Below are 22646 nucleotides of genomic sequence, written 5' to 3' on the forward strand. Positions count from 1 at the left end.
GGGATCCTGTTTCATTCTGCAATTCATAAAAATTACAACAGGAAAAACATATTTAAATCTAACAGGCTTGGAAGAACAGATATCCTTTCGCTTCTGTATTACCAAAGTATCTTTCTGAACATATTTGAATAAGGAATTTCTTGGTTTCATTTTAATAATATATTTGCATTGTATCTTTGCCAGAAAGAGGTTCAGCTTTGTTTACTATATGCTGATCTCTTTTTGACACACTTTCTTCTCACTAGAGTGTGCTGAGAATGAAGATTTCTGTATTTTAGCAAGTCTTATGTCATCCTCTGGAGGGCAGCTAAACTCTTTCCTGAGGAAAAAAACCCAAGCAGCAGTCAAAGAAACACAAGCAAGCTGTTTGTCAGGAGCACCCTCCGGCTCCTGCGCATGCTTTTAGTCTGCAGTGACATGCTGTAAAAGTTGTTCGGGGTATTTTTCCCATACTTTTTGCGAAGTGTGTATGTTGCACACAGGCACTAGTTACATGTTCATGTGCTATCTGTGTACAAAGTTTCATTAGTTCAGTACTAGTTAATGCCAAACCCTCTACAGAAACTCTTCCTCTCATTTCAGATCAGCTTGATCAATGGTACCTGTCTAAAATCAGTCCCAAACCAAATTAAACTGAATGTCAGTGTTATTAATCCAGGTGCCTGCACAGAGCGATAGGTTTGTATTGGTGGTTGCATAAAGCTGGTGCGAAGGGAGATGCCACCTGTGTCTTTACCTTCCCAATGTGTTGTGTCTGGCATTCACAGGAACATCATTTCTAACCCAGATGGAATTATTCGTGTTTTTCTCTGGATTAGTTTTCTTTCAGTTTCTTCACTGAACTGGCTTACAGAGGGTTGAATGCTAGAGATGGCCCAAGAGACATGTAGCTGGGAGCAGAGAGGGTGGAGGTCATGTTTTACCCCTTCTTACATAACAACCCAAAAGATTCTCATCAAGAGATGCCATGCAAAGCATCCAGATTATCCACTGCATTAGAAAAATTAATTTGTGCCCTTCAGACAGTTCCTAATCAGCCCTATAACAGGCAGCAGGTGACAGGCTGAGAACTAGCCTGTAGTCTGTTTGATCCATATAGGTGACAGGAGAAAAATGATTTGGGGTAACTGTTTCTTTGCCGTGTTCCCTGATGTTCCTTCTGTTGTTTGTACTTCACAGCTCCTGCTCTGGATGTAGACTGGCAGAACAACACTACTTTTGCCTCCTGCAGCACTGACATGTGCATTCATGTATGCAGACTTGGCTGTGATCGTCCCGTTAAAACCTTTCAAGGACACACAGTAAGTTTAAGACCAAAATGTTAGCAGCATTTTACAAGGATGGCAGATGTGTTTGCAGGGTGTGTTCTAGCACTAAAGGTGTTACACCCCATTGCTTCCCTAAAAACATATTCCTTGGGAGTGATTCACAGTCTGTGAGAAGGGATAAAATGTTCTAAATCACTGTAGGAGGCAAAACCTGCAGCTTAAACAGTGAGAGTGTTTATATGTAGCATGAGCTGCAGACTAAAGGCATGTTAATAAATAAGATTTTGTTTTTCACTAGCTTAATTTTCTTTAGTTAATGAGAGCTGTAAATAAGGAGAGAACAATTTACCCCCAGCCATTGTTCAATTTTAGAATCAATTTAATCTAATAAGATGTATTTGAGATGTATTTCCCCTCTCCTTTCCTGGTGGTATTTAATAACCATCAAAGGTTACTTTTTCTAGCTTTCATTTGTGAGAAAAGCTGCTATCGTCTACCAACCTGTAATTTAGATGTTAACTTCCAGAACTTGCTATCTTCCCATTGAGGAAAAACTGCATTTGGAGACCTTTTTTCTAGTCTATGGTTAAACTGATATTTCATGACTGGTTGTACATTCCTAGCAACATACTGGTGCTTTTTATGATTATATAAAATACACCATTTTGCATTCATTTACGCATATATATCTCTCTTTAGAGAGACCAACATTGTTGTAGAGCTGCAATACCAAGAATTATAAACTCCACAAAAATTTACACCCCATCAGTATCAGTGTTTTCTATTGAACACTTGTATTGTTTACAGAATATTGATGAAATAAATGCCTCCATTTTAAAAAGAAGCTAATGCTGTATCAATCTGTCTTGTTTGAGGGTTTATTTAAATCCCAGCGTATGAAGAAAGGATATGAGAGACTTTGTGCCAGAACACGCATCAGAAGACTGATTGTATTGTTCATAAGTATAAAATGGTTCCACTGCAAAATGCCACTTAAATAGTGTGTTGGGGAGACAGGCACTGCTTTTGTTCACCCCTAAAAGCACCCAGGACTGTAATTTGTGGGTTAACTTGCTCCATACATAAACCTTGAGTGCCCTCTGCTGAGTGCCCAATACAGTGCAGTGACTGGAATATTTACTTTAAAAATTCATTCTTTATTTCAGAACGAAGTTAATGCAATCAAATGGGACCCATCCGGCATGCTACTAGCATCTTGCTCCGATGATATGACATTAAAGGTAATATAATTTCCATTCCTGCTGTTCAGAAAGTAAGGACAAAAATTATGTCTATTTTTTCATCTTCTCCAGAACAATGGTGCTGTACCACTTAAAACTCTGCATGAACAGTAGTTTCCATTTTGTCCCATATTTCTTAAAGTTAATCTGAAAGATAGAGCGCAGAGAAGCAGGCACTGGAAAAATCGAGACATACTATCCAAATAAGTGTTGCATGACTGATATGTCACTGTCACAGAAAAGTTATACTTTAAATATACACAGATATATATACACTTGCATACCTGTCAACAGAAGCACAAGCCTGATAAGAAGCAGTCTATTGGTTACACTTTGAAAAAGAATATAAAAGTAGTTTTCTTTCCCTTTGGTGTCTTTTTTTTTTTTTTCTGAAAATACCTTCATTAGAGCCATATGAGTATTCTTTTTCTCTTTTTAATAGTCTTGGAATAAGCAATGGGACACTACATATGTATTCAGAGCCCACCAAAAATCTGAATTCCTCTCTGAAGATGCCTATCTTTATCCATTCCCTGTATGGGAAGTGTGTGGTAGCTGTGCTGCTGATGTACGTGCCTCTGCTAGGGGCCTGAAGTTGGGTGGAATGAATATGTATTCTGGCTTGCAGGCAGCATAAGCTGCTTTACCAGCACACCTGGTACTGTATCAGCACAGTATTTCTAATATCTAGTTTGCAGAAATGCTTTCCACAATAGAGCTTTTCCAACCCAAAGCCCTCTCTCTCATTCTCTTTTCCCAGCGACATCAAATGAAGGCTATGTCTGTGTAGGAATAGCTGTATATTCTAACAGCAAAGCCCTCCTGCTGGACTGTTGATTTATGCTGGTTCCTTGAACAAAGCAAATATCCCAGGAAAGATTTGGTTTTGTGGATAGAATTGTACCAGTAATAATTTCCTCGTAGTGTGGTGGCGTTAATTAAGACTCATACCTCTTTCCCTTGCTGATTGACACAGCTGAAGTGTGGGACATTTCTAGCATGACACCGAGTGAGCAGCAGAACTTGCAGATGATAGCTAAATGAATGTCAGTGTTACAAATGTTTCCTCTTCATAAGCAGCCTGACTTCTGCTGTTCTGCTCTGGCTTTGCCACGTATACCCACTGAGGTTTTCATCATTCTGGATTCTAAATGTATTATTGCAAACTACTCACAGAATTGGAAATTTACAGAAAATAGGGGTGAAAAGGGAGCACCTTGTCTGTTATGCTGCTAGAAAGCAGTTTTGCAATAACTGTTCTTGCTCTCTTAAATGTCCTGACCCAGTGGTAGCACAACTTTTTGGTGCCCAGTTGTGTGCTGTGTTTTAAAAACCACTGTGGCTCAGTGTTGTTGGTACCAGTTCAAATTCCTGACCACTGAATTTGGCACAAGAACTAGTGGTTTGCTATCCCCTGACCTCACCTGTTTTTAAAAACCTTTAGTGATGGAGACTGCAAATATTCCAAATTCAGGCAATTGTTATTCTTCCTTTTCCTTTGTAAATTAGTCCTCCCAGACTTCTTTTTCTTCTCTATTTTTGGAGTTCATTATATTTTCCTATAACTTCTTGGAACATGCTGCCTGTTAGCCATAGAACATAGCTGAGCTTTATGTAGCATTTCCAAAAGCAGTCTCAGGTCCACTGATGGGAATTCAGCATAAGAGCTCGTCATTCCTCTCATAGTGCAGACTTAACAACAGCTGAGTTAAACCATTGCTAACTTTTTGGTATCTCTGTGAAACTGAGTGACTAAATTTGAGTTATTTTCCCTGCTGTGTATTAGCTTCATCTTATTTTCTCAGTTAGCTTAAGAAAAGATGGACTAAATTACCTTTATCTCTGTTGAGCATATTCTTCATCTCATGCTGAAGTATTTGGCCATATAACACTGCACAAATAGCTGATCATCTTCCATCTTCTGCACTGTTAAAAGCATGAGGAAGACAAATGGAGTTCAAGAGGGAAAGGAAAATTTTACTTGCATAAGAGAAAATTGCTAGGTTCTAAGCAGTTACTGCAGTTTTCTTCTCATTTTTTAAAATGACTGTGAGGTGTTTAAGGTGTCTTAAACTTCAAGTTAAACTTCTCTAAATAGATTACCTTTAACTTCTTTATGAAAATACACTTATGGGCTATGGGTAGTACAGCAACTATTTAATTCTTCTCATCTATTGAATAAATACTATTAAATATGTGACTCCTCCCCCTATTGGAGTTATTTTAATGTGTGTGCCAAATTACTGCATTAATAAATTATGTTTATGTGTATGTATGTGGGTCAAGATCTTAAATAAACAAATGGTGAGAATAACATAGAACTGAAATAACTCAGCTGAGAAGAGATTAGTAACACTGCTGTTTATCCCCTTCATTATTACTCTGACTTAGATTTGGAGTATGAAGCAAGATACCTGTGTACATGATCTTCAGGCTCACAGCAAAGAGATCTATACTATCAAATGGAGCCCTACGGGACCAGGCACCAGCAACCCAAACTCCAACATCATGTTAGCAAGGTAAAAAACATACCTCTTTCTCTTGCCTGCCAAAAAGGATCGTCTTTCTGGCATGTAACCCTACTGTCACGTCGCCATCAGTCTTCCTGAAGGCAATTCTAATAAAAAGTATCTGTAACTCAAAAGGATGGATACAAAGGGAAAGGATTCATATTTGAAAAAGGAAGGGGGAAAAAGAAGGAAAATTGAGTCGTGATATTTAACTTTTCAGCTGCCTTGGTTACAGGGTTGTAAATTTGACATTGCACCTTCACATTCAGCATGGGGTTGTTATGAGTGAAAGTACTGAGGCAGATGGCACCTATTCAGCCAGCTGGAATGGTTTTTAACCAGGGTCAGGCAACTCACCTGGGCAGATACGGACAATTTTTGTAGCCTTCTTAGCTAACAGAGAAAAGCTTGGATAATCTTTAAAGATCTACTGGAAAATCTGTGCAAAATTATTCTTTGAGTTCAGGAAATATATTTGCTTATAGAATACCAGTTGATGGTAGTACTATGGGATTGTCAAATTAGTTCATGGGGTATGGAATTTGGGGAGGAGTTGTGTCAAAACTGGTTTATTTATTTTACTCTTTAGTCTGGGAGTGGGAGGTGAAAAACTTCACTTTCTTGGAGTTATTCTTTTAATATTATTTTTAATACCAATTATTTCCTTTACCTTTCTCTAAGCCCATGGTTTGGGATTTACATGGAGCATAGCAAAAAGCAGCCCTGAAACAAAGCAAAAAGAACCACAGTTCTAGAGAATAACACAATGTTAATTCATTAAACAGTGTGAATTCACATTAGGAATAAGATCTGTTTGGAACCCTTTATCCTATAAATGATAATATATATTTGACCTTCCTGAATAATAGCAGGTAGAATGTTAAAAGGAGGGAGCTTGGCCCTCTTAGGGCTATATACAGCACACATAGATAAGCCCAAAGGGTCTTCATACAAGAATTCAGTTCTATAGCTATAGTTCTTAATATAAAAAACATAAAGGCTGTGGTACATATTAGCTTTTCTGTTTGAAACATTATGTCTTGCTTAGCCAAAAAAACCCTGTGGTATTCTTTTATAACGTTTACAGTATCACACTACAAATGGATTAACACCCAAATTATGACATGCTTGTGTTTGAATGCTTGTTGCAGTGCTTCGTTTGATTCCACTGTTCGGCTGTGGGACGTTGACCGAGGAGTCTGCATCCATACATTAACAAAACATCAAGAGCCCGTCTACAGTGTAGCTTTTAGTCCTGATGGAAAATATCTAGCCAGTGGGTCCTTTGACAAATGTGTCCATATATGGAATACTCAGGTACTGTTTTGTTCATGTGAAGTGCATGCTGGTTTAGGTGACACATTAATAGCAAAAGCTTAAATGGAAAATGTGTGTACTTCTACCACGTGTGACCTGGCAGCCAAGGTCAACCTGATGGTGTTGGCTGATACAAATCCATAGCAGTTGAGTCACTCAGGTGTAGTGAGGTGACTGTCCAGTACATTTCTGCTCAGTGTTCTGTGTATGCTAAAGTACCTAGCATGCATGAAAAGGTATGTTGTGTTGGGTCATCAGCTTTGTGAAGCAGAGGTGTGGATTGATTCTTAGCAATAGGGGATACTTTTATGTAGTTACAAGCTGAGTTCAGCTGTGAGTCTGATGCTCCTGGCCTAGACTTTCTGAAGAGGAAGTGATAGATACAAAGGGTGTACAAGCTGGGGACTGATGATATTCTGGACAAAAGTGAGACATCATCATTCCATGGATTTAATTCTGGATACTGATGCCTCACAACCTGAAATAGCAAGAAACTTTAGAGAAGACCTCATCACCCTAACTCCCCAGGCCTTTACTGTTACAGAGTTGACAAAAACACTCCTACTGGTTCTGGAGGAGCCTGTTGCTCTTCATTATGAAAGACCAGTTTCCTAACTTCAGCACCTTATGGAGACAGCCATAGCTGGGTGATGGGAATAGCTCCCTCTCGCTATCGATTTTTAACGTAGTGCCACACGACAGAGAAAAAGAAGGGGAACTTCTGTCTCAAATGTCTGCATGCTGTTTTGCGTTGTAGAGTGGAACTCTAGTACATAGCTACAGAGGCACTGGGGGCATCTTTGAAGTCTGCTGGAATGCTAGAGGAGACAAAGTGGGAGCAAGCGCATCAGACGGATCGGTAAGGATCTTTAAACATTGTAAAGGTTGAGTGGAGATTTCTTTTCTGGGGAGCACCAACAAAATACATGGATGCCATGTCACCTCTTGTGGACAGAGCTGAAGGTGAAGGCAGCTCAAGACATAAATAAGTAGCTTTGTGTAGTATATTGAAAACACTCCTGCTTTTAAAGGTTTTGAATGCTAGGAGGTGATGTTTCTATTGGAAATGACAAATGGTTGTGGAATAGGTGAATATTGCTGAAAATGAGAATGACTTTTAAATACATATTTAACAAGAACAACAGTAGCGTTGTTTCTATCATTGTCAGTTTTTAATGAAGATCATACCACAGCAGTCAACTCCCTAACAAACAGTTTTCCAGGAGCTTTCCGAGTTTGATCCCACAGAAGTTTACCCTTGAATAAGAGTAGCTAAAGGAATGATTCCCAAAGATTTTCATCATGTGGTAAAGGAGAAATATTGCCATGGAAATACTGATTATTCATTACTGGTTTTGCTGTGAATGTTACTTTTAAAAAATTGCAGTTGTAGCATGATCAGCTTATGAAGGACACACATGGCTGGCTGGCATAACTACTTTGGAGCAGTATTTTTCAACTGGTATTAACAAGGGGCACACCTAGAACATGATTCAGTTGCTTGAGCTTAGTTGTGCCATCTGAGACGGCGCCATGCCTGGTTTCCAACAGCTGCTCCAAATGGGCACGTGTCCACTGTCATGCCTGCCAAGCCTGCATTTATTTTGGACCTATCTCAGAATTGTATTTAGGTAACTGAATAGATACCATAGTGTTATCTGGGATGTGCCACCAAAATGTTTGTAATCCAGTGGAAGCCCTGTTAAATGTGTGTGTTACATTTGGGTTTTCTCCCATGTGGGTTTGTTCCTTTATTTGTGTGCATGCAAACCAGTGCTTGAGACAGGCTGTATGATGTTCAGCTGGATGATCAGCCTGTGTAGGGGGACTGCCACATCACCTTCAGAAATGGTTCTTAATGCTGGGTCTTTTCTCTGCAGGTTTGTGTTCTAGATCTGCGGAAGTAGAAGTGAAATGTTTAAGAAGAAATTTCAAATGGACCAGCAGTGAATGTGTGGGGAGAAGCACTCTTCAAAACTATTCTTAACAGCTCCAGAACTGTACGAACTTGAACAAAGTTAGAGTGTACCGTGAAACCAACTCTCCCTGGCCACAGGTGACTAGTATTTTGTCCGTAACCTTCATCAAGGAGTTAAAACGCAGTCACTTCAGAGGGGGAGGGAATGGTTTCCACCTGGAACATTCAGCCTTGGAAGCATGAAGCCACCAGCTAGGCATTGCACTGTTTGGTTTGCATCTGAGAACTTGCTCTGATGGCTGGGAATAAAAAAAGCTGTGCCAAAAAAAATTAATAATTAAAAAAAAAAAAAGGAAAGAAAAAAAAAGAAAAATGCTGTGATAAACCAAAAGGGAAAAAAAATCCTCCTCCATGCGGTGTTGTATTTTTTCCTTCCAATTTGGACACTACAGTTGCTCTCCCAAAGGACGTTCAAAGACCAGTTTGTACTGATAAAATGCTCAACTTTGTAATCACAACACTTTCTATTTTCTAGACTACTTTTTTTGTTCCGTGGGTTTTCTATCAGCTGGAATATTACAGCCTGGAGGATCCCAGGCTTAGGATGAAACTTTTGTTTTCCTTTTATTTCTCCCTTCCACTCCCAACTTCTCCTTCCTTTTTTTTTTCTCCTCTTTCTTCTTGCCCTTTTTTTTTTCTTTTTTCCCTGTATGCCCATAGTAGATGCAACCAGGTGGACATGACAATGAAAATTTTTGACAGACTGCTTCTCCTCTCTTCTATCTCTTCCTTTTCCTTTCTTTTTCTCCATTTAAAAGAAAAAAAAAATCCTTCATGCTTCAGATCTTAGCGTCTCAAGGGCACTTTCAGCAAATTGTGTAATAAGTGCTTTATATAAGAATGCAGTGCTGGGGAAGATTTTTACAGGAGAAAGATGACTTTTAACAGAAAGAACCCAGTGTATTTTTGGAAAAAAAATATTTTTTATGTTAAACTGTTTTAAAAGCCTAAAATTACCACAAAATGTAGACCAGTTGTGTAATTCAAGCAAAAAGAATGACACAGAGTCCAGGTAACATGAAAGGTGCAGTATCCTTTTTCTCCTCTTTCTCAGAAAGTGCTGTAAGAAAAAATGTCATTTGATACAATAAATACCAGTCCTTTACTAAGGGCCCTCTTCCAGCATCCAGCCATTCATATAGTCTCATTTCATTTTTTATGACTTTTTGATGAGGTACACTTATTCAAAGAGATTCATAAGTTTGAGACTATAAATACAGCATTTATTTTCTCTAGTCTATATTTTTGTTTGTTTTCAGTAGCCAGGAGAAAATGCCTGTGTATCTTCTTCCCTCTAGAGATAGTTCAGATTTCAACAGAACATGGATTTGGCTGCCTGTGGCCTTACTGAGCAGTGCTGTCTTCCACTATTCATTCCACTCAGCTGTTTCTACTCCAGTAAGTCAGTGGGGTTTTACCACTGACTTGATGAGACTAGGTGAACTGAAATATATTGACTGCATCTGTCACTGTTGAAGAATGGGCTCTTGCCAGGCTCCTGTCCATCCGTGGACCACTAACACCAGGAAGCAGGCTCTTCCATTGCATCTGGTGGTATGTGGTGCTGCTGTCACCCTCAGCCGTGCATTTGCCACATCCTGCTGGGAAAGCTCTGGGTCTGCACTTGGAGGCTTGCTGTCTGCCCAGGCAGGTTTAACCTTGAGTCCTCAGTGTGGTACTCAGAAGACAACTTTGAATACTTCATTAGGTGACATCATCATAAAAGATATATAAATTGTATCTCAACATACATACCACTATAAAGTTAAGGTGGGTGAAATGATCAGAATGACAATAGAGAGTTCCAAAGCACTGCCTATCCACTTTGGACTAGATTTCTTCACTGTAACCCTGACACCTGTGCAGATGCCAACTGAAGACTACATTACTCTAAGAGGAAATGATGGATGCAAAGAAGGATACATAGGCAGAGTTTACTGAAAGTGCTGTAAACTATAAGGCAACCTTGGGGTGGTGGCAGATGCTACTTAGATCCTCAGAACTGGCTGAGTCAAACAGGTGTCCTCTCTAGCCCACAGACTACGCTAGGATCTGTAGGAGAGAGATTAACATATGTAGTACCTTCTTGCCCAAAGTCGATGTAACACAGCATCTCCCCTTGGATTTGATCACAGCTGTTGAAGTGGTGATTTGATCTGACCAAATTCAGAGCCCTAGGGCTGAAATAATGGTGTAAGACCTGATGAGCACCACAGCATCATCATGGAATCTGTACAGCACTTTTTCTCCTGAGTTTTCTTCTCTTTATGCTTGCATCCGTACAGGATCTTAGTCCTTCCAGTGGAACTAGTCACTGCCAGCTTCAGCTATGTTTCTTAAAAATACACCTTTGGAAAGGAGAAAAGAACAGAAAGAAATAACTGCTAAAAGTGTTTCTCAATCCTGAGGCGAAAGCAGTTATGTGGAATTTTGGTTATTAATGTCAGTTAGATTTGTTTGTAATTTATCTCAAATAAGTGGATGCTAGAAGGTATCAAGGATTATTTTTGATGTTAAATGCGTTAATGTGTTGGTTTTAATTTTCTGCTCCAAGAGCATGGGCTGTAGATCGTCATGTGGCAGTTTTGCACTGTTTTATAATAACCACATATACCTACTAATTTAAAGTCATTACTCTTTTTTAAAAAAGGACTACTTGCTCAAAGAGAGGCTTGAATTTGAATACAAGGGCATAATGTGGTTTTATAAAGCACGGTTGGGTCAATGATTTGATTACAGTCATTGCATGTACACGGTTAACTAACTTCCTAAACTGCTTTTTGGTAGCATTGTTGAGAATAACAGGCAGAAATTGCAGTTCTGTGGGCAACAGAGCGGCGGAGGGCAGCACCAATGGGGCTCTGGCCTTGCCTCTGTCCCCTGAGCGACACCAGAATAGGCAAGACCTCAGGATTTGAAGAGATGAGTTTTCTCAATCTGAGTTCAGCAACGCTGTATGACTGACTGGCTACATACCCTGTGTTTCCCAGGCTGTGCTTTTTCCCAGGATACCTACCATAGATAATGGGGCAGTGTCCATGCCACCTCTTGCTTTTTTCTTTTTCTGTTTTTTTAATTTGTCAGAACACCACTTTTCCTCTGCCTGCCTACATGAAGGTAAGAAGCCAAGAGAAACAAAATCTGAATATCAGTTGGTTTGCAAGGCCCACATGTGAGAGAGGCTGCTGCTGTAAGTTTTCTGCATGGACCATCAGATGTAAAAGCAGCACATTTGAGGAGCTGAAAAAATTCACCTTCCTTCCCCTCCCCAGACCCGAAAGATTGGAAAATCCTCAAAAGTTCTGTAGTAGATCATTGTCATCTATTAAGGGAGACAGAAGGTGTAGTTGCAAAGGTTAATCCTAGCCTAAGGAGATGGTTTCTTTAGGACATGGGACGTGGGGAGAGAGAGGTGGGGAGAGAGAGGTGGGGAGAGAGAGGTGGGGAGAGAGAGGCTTTTCCAGCTGGTAGTTCGTCTCGGCCTAGACCTGCAGAACTGCTCGTAGGAGCTCTCGCTTTCCTCGACCACAGCAGAGCAGCAGCATTCCCCAGCCAGCAGAGCCTTCCTGCAGCTCCCCTAAAACAGAACTGCACGAAGCAACAGGCTGAGGGAGTTCGTTTTTTTCATAAAATTTCTTTTTATAATTTTGTTTATAGTTCTTTGTAACAGAAGAGAAATGGAAAAACCTAAGTGACCACACAGGATTGTGAAACCATCCAGAGACTTGCTAGATTTTTATCATTGCTGGCTGTCTGGAACTGGCCTGGAATTGAAAAAAAACCCAGTTTCTGAAAAACCATTCCACTCTGTGGGTTAGAAGGATACTGAATCTTTTATGTAGAAAACACTGGGTCCCTTATGGGGCAATAAAGGGCCTGATTTACAGGGTTATACACACATTAACCCCATGCTACATCTTAGAAATTTCCTTTTAATTTGTTTTTAAAAAAAAAAATAAAAAAATAGCTAATTTTAGAGCCAAGTGAAGTGCACTTTGTCAAATGTAAGGGTCTGCTTTGTTTTTGGGTTTCTTTTTCTTTTTCCCTTTTTAATTTTTCCTCTGTTTTTTTCCTCTTACTGCCTTTTTAAAATATGTGGTTCTTTGTCAATTGCAGAAATGTTCTTTCAGCCACTCACTGAAATTCTGAATTCTGGCTTCTGCAGTTTTTATTGTCTGTGTCAGACTTGCAGCCAGACTTGGTTCTCATTTCAGCATTTCCCAGATTCTGTTGAAACAACATCAACCCTTATTTTGTTTTTCCCCCACCCACACTTTCTTCAAATTCACCTTGTGTATTGTAGCTCATTTGTTTTAAGGAGAGAATCAACAGATCATATTCAGTGTCTTGAATAAATTGCTATATTTTGATATTAGAGAATTCTGTGCGTGTCGTTTCTTATTCTTTTCTGGCTATTTTGCATCCTGCACTTAAGAGCTGGGTTTGGGTGAATTAAGTTGTGATGTGGTGTTGTGATCTAAAGGGTTACCTGACCTGTGGGTGTATAAAAATCACAGCTGTGCGTACATAGCTTTTGTATTACACAGGGCATGGTGACTTTAGCCTCTTATTTTCTTTAAAACTCACCATTAGCAAGTACAGCTATAATGAAGAAAATATATATATATGTATATCAAGCTATTACAAAGTATTATCTGCAAGCATTGGTATAGCAACAATCAATGATGCAGCAGCAATTAACTGATAGCAACACTCAGTTATAGCAGCGCCCAATAGTAGCAGCAATAAAGTGCACATGTGTGTGTATATAATATTTTATCTATAAAGTTATCACTAGTGAAGGAAACTTATCAATAATATAACAGCAGATACAGTTATGACAGGTTACTTACATGTATAGATGTGACCCCAAGCTTATTAAATCTCAGAAGGGGCACAGCCATCCCAGAGGTGGGAGGACAAACCAGACCAGCCCTGGACATGGGCTCAGTGGGGGAACAATAGAACAGCAGGCAGAGTCTCCCTGCAAAGATGATCCATGTCACAGAGTTCAGAGTCAGCAAGGCATCCCCAACAAGGGTCCAAAGTCTTGTAGAACAAGCTCATGCAGACCTGTTCAGGAAAGGAGCAAGTATGTGCAGTGCAGGAAGAGAGGAGCTGATTTGGATAGAAAGTAATTTCTAAATCATAGAGAGATAAGAGGGTGTAGGACACTACCACTTCAAGCAGCCAACAGAAGCGGTTAATTCTGGTTTCCACCTGGGACAACCAACAGCTTATGATTTCTGTTCCATTTTGGAACTTCTCCTGTTCTTGCAGTTAGAAAGCCAATGGCAGTTACCAATACTAATGCTTTCTCATTATGTTTTCCCTTTTTCCAGACCATTTTTCAGCTTATCAGATGATGTTACCATTACAGCATCTTAGTTTTGCACTTTCCGAGAGTATCTCGGGATGCCTCTGGTTTCTAGGTGTCCAGCTGCACTTCAGAGATGCTGACTGTGCTGCTCAAGGATGCTTCTGGTCACAGCTCCCAGGCTGGCAAGCAGTTTCTCTCTCAGAATTTCAGCAGACTTCTCCTATTGAGTATTTTTTTCCCTTTTAACCAGGTCATCTTTATGGCTGCTCACATCACGTGTTTATTGAAAATCTATGAAGCTGCTAAGGAGCCAATTTGAGTAAGATTGGGTTAAAAAGTTTCCTTTAACAAAAGTTGCCTGAAAAGGAAGTTTCTCCATATAAAATAAATCGGACTGTAGTTCAAGGTAAATTTTTAATTTTTCTTTAAGATAGCAAGGCTAAAATTCAACTCTGCTTGATCAGTTGGAGGGTTTTGAAGAACTCCAGAGTATTCCAGCTTATGCAAAGGTGTCACAGTTGTACCCTCCCATCGGCTCCTCTCCTTGGGGCTCAAGGCACTGACATCTTAAAGGATACAGGGGGAGGGGGGTGTTTAGCTTTAACAGACTGGATGCTGTGTAGTTTTTAGCTGGGTTTTATTCAACAAAATGGCATCCATGGTACTTACTGGGGGATTCAACATGAAATGGGATTTTTGCTTTGTGACCGTGTAACAGGCTGAACCTAAACTAAGGCTGGAAGATTGTCAAAAGCCTTCAAAAGGAATTAGCACTCAGAAGAAACAGTCCTGTGTGTCACATCATCTATTTTTTAGGTGTTTAAGGACCTAGAGCATTAAGTTAAGATTAATATATAACATTTGGGAAGACAGAGGTGCTAGAAAAACTGGTGTGCTGATGTTGAGTACCTTACCACATCATCAAATACTCAAAAAAGAGAAAGTAATGCCCTTTCATGACACTTGTGTCAGTTCATGTTCTGAAATCTGCACAGCATTAATGTACCATTAGGACAAATATGTTTGTTCAGTTCTCACAAGACCACCAGCAGTCTTCGTAACAGCTACTCAAAGAATGTGAGAGGTAAGGTGGCAGCCAGAGTAGGGCTGGAGCTTAATAGGTAGTGCTGTGTAAAAGCTCTCACTTTACCTGCTTCTGAAATAAATGCTATACGATGATCCTGTTTTTAGTCATGTCATTTGCAGAAGTGTTTCAAGAAAATATGTCACTGTCAAACTAAAATTGTAGTTTAGTTTTCCTTTATTTATCCTATATATATTTACTTAGCCTGAAAATTATGTGACAACTAGCACTGGAGACATTGAGCAGTCCTAAACACTTGCTTCTCGCTTCTCTCAGTGTGCAATACAATTAAAGGGTACTTTTTAGAACTATTCTGGGAAGATGTAATATCAGCATCTCATTCAAAACCACTCATTTTCCTGCCATCTTTCTATGTATCATTTCCAGTCAAGGGTGAGATCAGCTTTGTCCTTTAAGAGCACATGCACTTTTATATCTACGCTCTGTGGTATAAAAAGTAATTTTTAAAGCTTTGAAGTCTCTTAAGTGAAGAAATTACTCACTTGGCAAGAAATTTATCATTCTTGCTGACTCCTTTCCCAATAGGAAGGAAGATCTTTGTTTCCTTAGAGATAGTTTTTTTCCATTTCCTTTTGAATATATTCACAAAGCCAAAAGAATACAAAACCTAATAACTGCAGGAAAGCAGCTATATCCTCTTTTATGGCTGCAAGATCTAACATCTTTTACCTTCACAGAAGCAGCCTTGGCTTCACTGTGTAATTAATTAGTATCTATCTCAATACAAAAGATCAAAAAATATTCTTCTCACGACTTTCCAAATCTTTCCCATTAAATACTGGGACAACGTTTGGCACTCTCGTCCTTCACTACAGAAACTCACTACACTCAGAAGCGCACAACAAACAAAAATGGATTTAGTTGGGAAGCACTGCAGTTCCAAAACTGAGAATTATCTCTCCAGGCTTCTGAAAATTCATGGTGTCAAGTGAACATTGCATCCCTACATGCTGTGTTGCAGTTCCTGAAAAATTCTGAATATTTTCTTTAAGGGAAAAACAGAAAGATCTTAAGGGTTTTTGAGATTTCCTACACCCTTACAGCCACTGTGTCCTGCCAACTGGACTGAAAATGCAGAGAGTACTGTCAGCGAGGGCACTGTGGGAAGATGACCGAGGGTAAAAAGATAACAGTATGCAAGTTATAGGGAAAAATATAGTTGCTACTCCCTGGATGGAATGCAGTCAGCCTACCTGACCTCCCACACGCAATACAATCTAAGGGGAACTAAACAAATGGAGGGTGGAGTGGAGTGCATACACCACAGTCAGGCTCTCTCAAAACCCTTGCAGAGGAGGGAAGTCAATGGTACTTCCTTGCTGATAAGCCACACAGCAGTTGAAAAACAAGGGAGATAAAGGAAGATGTCCTTGAATTAGCAGTTGTGGCAAAATCACTTTCCTTGGACTGACACATGTACCTGTCTCAAGGTTATCTCAGGTACTATACTGAAATACTTACCTCCAAGGTACGACCACCCCTCAGTGAGTAAGATGTGTGACTAAAGTCACTCAAACACGATCTAAACATAAAAGAATAGTATAAAAGTAGGTTACGAATGGGGAGAACTCGGAAGACTCTAGAGTAAATTCTGGGATCAGTCGACAGGCTGAACCTCTCTTCCTCTGATGCTTATTGGGCAAGAAGTGTACTCTATGCACGCTGGATGATCATCTCAAAGTAACTTTTGTTAGGAATTAGAGCTTGTTAGTGTACTGCTTTGAATTACTGTATTGCTTTGATACTTTTTTGCGGTAAAATACTATCACAGGCAGTCCTCAAATCTTAGCCTGTCACAATTTTATTAATAAACCATAATCTGTTCATGTGAGCCCTTCAAGGGCATTGACAGACTAATTAAACATTAAAAGTTTGAGAAAATCTCCCCTTTTCACATGACAGGCACTTAAGTGAATGCAAACCTAGACTCCCAAGAAGAAGAAGAGATCTGATGGGAAAAGTCCTCAGTGTGGTGTTGCCATCTTTAAAGCCCTGGACAACGGCTGCTTGTCAGCTTCTTTCCCAGAGGCTAGTTTGGGGAGAATCATGAGAAATTCATGCGCAATGAAATGACCATGTCTAATCATCCACCCATTCACCTTCTTCCACAGAGGATGACACAGGCAGAGAGCCTGTAGTTCAGTCAGCCCACAGAGACACCCTTTTTTTTCTTTGTATCCCTATTAAAGGTCCAGGTCTCATGATCTGATCAAGAAATACGTATCAAAGCAATTTAAAAAAAATATAACCCAATCTGCCAATTTTTAGAATGGCATTCTCAATGGATTTTTTTCGAAGATAGACTTAGTCTTTGGACTTGCTTTTCCCAAACAAATATTCTACTGTAGCCTCTTGGAGGCCCATGTAATAAATTATTGCTTGAGTCAGTTGAAATAAACCAAAACCAACCAAACACCCTACTGTCATTGGAAATTGGCCCTGAAAAAAAAATTCTAAGAAGGCAAAGCAATGGCAATTTAATGAGAAAATGCTGATGGAATTTTTGATGGTGTTTTTTAATAATATTTTGGAGCAGCAGTGAACTGAATGTTAAAATTCTATTTTTATGAAAATTTAAGTTTTTGTAAACAGAATATTTGTTCATCATTTCAAGTAGTATCTTCTGAGGTACTTGTTTTTTAATAAAACATTTGGAGAAGAAAAACAAAAAAAATATTCTAAAACAAAAACAATTAATTTATAGTTTACCTGTCATCAGAAACTATGTTTCTGTGCTTCTAAAACCTAAGGAGTACTTGTATGCGTGTGTGTGTGTTGCGATGTATGTGTTGCAATGTATGTGTGCACTGACATATGAGTTTTTTGTGTAACTGAATATTTATCAGTTTGTTTCACAAGTGTCTGCAGAAGAAAGGCAAGAGGCCACCTCACTGTTTCATAGGTATGACCAGAATCTCATCTGGAATAAAATGAATCCATGAAGTGGGTATCTACAGTGTGATATCTTCATGAAATAAATTAAAACAATACATGCCATTTTTGTCTCCCAGTAATGTACCAATAAAACTAATACTTTAAGATGGTGCCATGAAAAAAAAACCAAAACTACATTCCTCTAGAAGAGAGGAATAATTCTCCCTGTGGAGCCTTGTGGCTGCCATTGTGTCTTCAGCTCATGCTTTTTGCAGGTTTCCAGCTATTCAACATCAGCCTTATTTCCAGTGAAGTCACGGAGCTCACTAGCATCAGAGCCCAGCAAACCAGTCAAAAAGGCCTCTATTAAACTTAAAGATATTTATTAAAAAGTCTTTTGTCTTTAGCAAAAACTATTTTGCTAATGTAGATGCGATTTTTTTTTCATTTTACATTCAAACATTATATTGAAGGAATCTGGGTATACCAGCTTTCAGACAGTAAAATCCCTGGGAACTAAGGAAAAAGCTGCCTTATCTAGCCTCCACTGCATTGTTCTGGGTGTAATTGCATTCCTAGGGGATGGCTGACTGCCTGACATGGGGCTTTAGCAGAGCTGGGTTGTTACACAGAGCACTTAGTGTGGCTGGGGGAATGCTGCTGATCCTTGGCAAGTCATCTGGTGCCTTGAGGAAAAGGCTGGTGAGAAGAATACTGTGCTCCTTGTCACATGGTGGCGCATGACCAGGAGGAGGATGTTTCATTGCCACATAAAAGGTGGTGCTCAGCCTAAGGAGGGAGTTGCGTTTTTGCTTTTTTTTTTCCCCCTCTTTTCCTCCAGGAAATTCAAGATCTGCTGTAGCAGGCAAACCAGGAGCAGATGCTATCATGTGACTACAGCATCGATGAATGGCTGCCAGTGTTTTCATGCTTCCTGAGCCTTGGTGCCCCTGAGGGGGGAGGGTGCTGCAAGGACAACCCCGCCATCACAGCTGGATCCTTACATCGTGCAAAACTAGCTCCACTGCTTTGTTTTAAAACCTATGCCTTTAAAAAGTACCTGTTTCAAGAAGCATGATAAAAGAGGTGGTGTTTGGTTCTTCATATTTTCAAGACTTTTCTGGAGGCTCACAGATGCAGGAGTAGGTGGGTACCTCTGTGGAGGCAGCTGGAGGACAAGGATCCAAGGCCTCCAGTTACCCTCCGAGTCCCTCTCAGCTATGCAGTGCGAAAGTGTTCAGAGGGAGGCAGAGGAAAGCTGGTGAAAAACTAGGGTAGGACAAGGCTTCATGGACAAAGGTTGTCTTTATTAACAGACTTGTCATTCCCCCACTCACCAGAGGAGCATATCTCAATCCACCCCTTAAGACCTGGCGTCCTACCGACAGAAGTAGGGCAAGAGGCTGCCTGAACTTCATCCCAATACAACAACAGGGCACGAAGAGACCCCCAGTGCCCTCTGTACTGCCACACACAACAGGACAGAGCCCATTGCAAAGTGACAAATGTCCCCTATGGAGAAGCCTGAAAGATTAAAAAGTTTCTTGCCACCCCAAAATGTGATGAGCCCCAGCAACCAAGAGATGCAGGAGCAGCAGAAAGTCTTCCCATCACTTTCATCACTGGATAGTTTCCCTAATAGCCACGTGCTCAAATTTTCTCAGCCTTTTGAAAATTTTACCCACAAAACCCATAGTGAGTTTAGCCCTCTGAATGCTTAAGAGTTTGCTTAGAGAGCTGCAGTGGGAGAATCAAATTTCCATACAGCTCACGGCATACCCTAAGGAACATAAATCAGGAAAATAGATTCATCCCTGGATTCCTGGACTTGACTGTGCTCCCTATTTTACTTTCAGTAAGACTTGTATCTCCTTCAGCTGCCAGCTTCAATGTCCACACATGCATGTCTGTCCTTTAAAGAATGAATGACCCAGACATCATCTGACCCGTCTTATGTTAACTACCACATGTTTTAGTGATTTTCATCTAGGATTACTCTAAACTTGAGGATTCCATAAAAGTTAACAAAATTTTTGGAGATCAGATTCATCACGAATACACAGAGGCAATTACTGAAGTACAAGTCAAGTATGGATATACAGGGCATGGGGGGATCACATTTAATTTTTCACTTTCTAGCTGTCTCCATGCATTTGATCTACAAGACCAGAAGAAGGGCTTAATGAGAGTTGTAGTTAGGATTTTGGTATTCAGACATATGGTGGACCTCATAAATGCAGAGTTTGGTATGCAAGAAATCTGCCTATTCAAGTTGTTTATTATTTTATTAGTGCTCATATTTCAGCTTTGCAATTAGCCTGAACATCTGGCCAAATAAAAGAGTAATTAAATGTATGAGGCTGGCAGGTCAAATACAGTTCCATATGTGCTCTTCCACCAACAGAAAACAAATAGGAGTGTTTAAGAACAGGATATGAGAAGGCACTTTTTCCACAAGTTTTCATTTTATCTTTGAGTGCTTAAAAATAAGTTTTGGTGAATACAGAGAATACATTGTGTATGGCTGGAATTGATAAGCAGGTTGGGAGTTGACAAGGGTGTTAAATAGAGGCAATTCTGCCCTGTATGTATAGATATCCTCTGTATGAGATTCCACTACAGTAATTACATTTCAGTAATATTATATATTAGATTCAATTACTATTTTTTAAATTTACATTTTTCCCCTTTAATAAATTCAGAAAGGCCTTGTTGTACTTTAACATAGCCAAAATACAAGAAGCTAAAATTGACAACTGCTGTAGTCATGAAACAAAACTTTAGCTACATATATTTTATTAGACAGTATCTGGTCTTGTTTTACTTCTGTTTACTTCTCTGAGTCACACCTTGCTATTCCAGAGAAACAGCTGCTTTCTGCTCATGAATGAAAGAGCTGTGTGACTGTGGAAGCGAGCCCCTCCCAGAGACAGTGTAAGATGAAGACCATAGAATATGACTGCATCTGTGGACTTCAGTATTGACAAGAACTCTCCCTTGTTAACCCAAGCCATGTTTGAAACACACCTTAGAAAACAAATCTGGCCAGAGACAAGCACTTAGAAAACAAATTCAGGCCAGAGACAAGCACTTTCCACATTCACCAGAGCAGCCTGCATAATAACTAAGCAGATACAAAACATCATCAAAATGAAAGCCAGGATGTTTTTCTGTGTGCTGACAAGCACAAGGTTCCTCTCAGTGGACAGTGGATGGCACATTTAACAAGGCAGTGTTTAGGTTGGTGTTACAGCTGTGCTGTCCAGGACACGGTGTCTAAGCTTGCCCTTGCTGATCCTTGGAGCACATACTTAGTTTCCCTCAAAATGAAGCCATCTGTGGTAGCCTGTGGCTGCCCTGTCACATGCATGCAGCAAGCACAGGCAGTGGGGGCAATCAGGAGATGTACCTCAAAAGCATGTTCCTGGTGGGAAGAGGGGGGCATCCGCTGCAGTACTTGAAGAAGGCAATGCTTTGCCTGATTTCTTGAATGATGAGGCAAGAACAACGTTTGTGTGAGGTGAAATCAAATGTGGTCATGGTTACACATGAATAGAACCAATTATCACCCTGTTTTAATCTGTGAAGGAATGCCTCCTGTACATCCACTGGAGGCTGGGAACAACAGGTAAGGAAACTCTCCTTACACCTACTTCTTTTTTAAGTCAAAAAACACTGTCAGTTTGCTCTGCAATGCTCCATATTAATTTCTCAGTGCATCAGAATGAGGTCAGTTGTCTTTCTTAAGCTCTCAAATGAGTCCAAACTTTTCCTGATGACATCCCACTAGATTGACACACCACACTCACCCCAAGGACAACCTTGAAAGAACAAGAAAAGGAGAGGAGCAAAGCATGGCCCTTGCAGAAGGCTGTCCCATCATAGGAGTGCTCCAATGTCAGCAGCAACCTGGCACTGCTCAGGGGCTGCTCATGGCCTTGCAGGCACCAAGACTGGGACATGCCATCTGTTCCTGTCCCACATGTGCCCTGGAGCAGTGAAGAGAGGGAGAGATTAGTCATTCAGTCATCTCACAGGGCCTCTTGCTACAGCCTGTCACCTCCCAAGTGCTTTCGTGCCATATAATTATTCCTGTGAAGCCAGAGACTGTTAATTTTGGTTTACGGTTTTGCAGCTTGGCTCACACCGTAGCATCTCAAAAGGTTTACTAAACAATTCCACCTCCACATTTTTCCTGCTCTTTTGACCTCAGTTGTGATGAGTATTGCACTGAAAAATGCTCTCTATTTCAAAAGAATCAATAAAATCTGCTCCTAAGTCTGCATGTTTTCTCTTTATACTAAAATAGGTAACAAATGACTACGATAAAATGAAAGGGTCTGGTGATCTGCCAGTAGTCCTGACAACAAGAACAGCAATATAAAGTCATAAAGCCACAAAGGTTTCTACAGGGCACAATGCAAAAGTCTTGCTACAAACCAACCACAGCTCTGTAGTGATCTGCCTAAATAGTTGTCCAATCATTGTTTAATGCCTTTGTATCAAACAATTAGCTCAAGAAGCCAATTTATTTAAATTAGCCAATCAATATTTTCCAGTAGTGGTTCTGCTGATCCTGAATGACTAACCATCCTGGGACTCCCCTGAGTAATTAACACAAGAGCTTAAGCTTCATGTTGTTATTGCATTAACCTTTCATCTGTTTTTAACAATTTTTTTATTTTTTTCTTTTTTCCAACAGCTGAAACTGAACTGGGTTGGAAAAGGAAGGTGGGAACAGCCAGTGAAGTTCAGCCAAAGTGGATGTGAGCAGGGCTTAAAGCCCAGCCCTGGTCACGAGCTGAAGCAAGGGAGGCTCAAGGGGCTTCCATCCTGCCATCAGTCAAACTGTTGTAAACAGCTTCCAGCACAACCAGACTTCAATCATACCACTTTTACTTTTGATATGAAGTCAAAAGCCTAGAGTAGACATGGTCATAACTTTTTTCTTAACTTTCAACCAATCTGGGGTGTTGTTTGGATATAGGTACTTAGGACACTGTAGCAAAAGAGGTATGTATCTGAGAAAATAA

The 22646-nt window shown here is 40.0% G+C and overlaps 1 protein-coding gene across 6 annotated transcripts in view; it reads left to right on the forward strand.

Annotated features, from left to right (window-relative positions):
* The window catches only part of TBL1X (transducin beta like 1 X-linked), a 206147-nt gene extending 193459 nt beyond the window's left edge, over nt 1-12688 (forward strand). For all 6 annotated transcript variants that reach the window (XM_027675136.1, XM_027675139.1, XM_027675137.1 and 3 more), the window contains 7 exons: nt 1180-1301; nt 2435-2509; nt 4901-5028; nt 6171-6336; nt 7094-7195; nt 8217-11712; nt 11755-12688. In XM_027675136.1, coding sequence (XP_027530937.1) covers nt 1180-1301; nt 2435-2509; nt 4901-5028; nt 6171-6336; nt 7094-7195; nt 8217-8243 — 620 coding nt within the window. In that variant the 3' untranslated portion in view covers nt 8244-11712; nt 11755-12688. The remainder of the gene's footprint in view (nt 1-1179; nt 1302-2434; nt 2510-4900; nt 5029-6170; nt 6337-7093; nt 7196-8216; nt 11713-11754) is intronic.
* Nucleotides 12689-22646: the final 9958 nt, after the last annotated feature.

The sequence above is a fragment of the Neopelma chrysocephalum genome, unplaced genomic scaffold (assembly GCF_003984885.1).
Source record: "Neopelma chrysocephalum unplaced genomic scaffold, ASM398488v2 Primary Assembly neopelma1_25, whole genome shotgun sequence".
NCBI classification, from domain to species: Eukaryota; Metazoa; Chordata; class Aves; order Passeriformes; family Pipridae; genus Neopelma; species Neopelma chrysocephalum.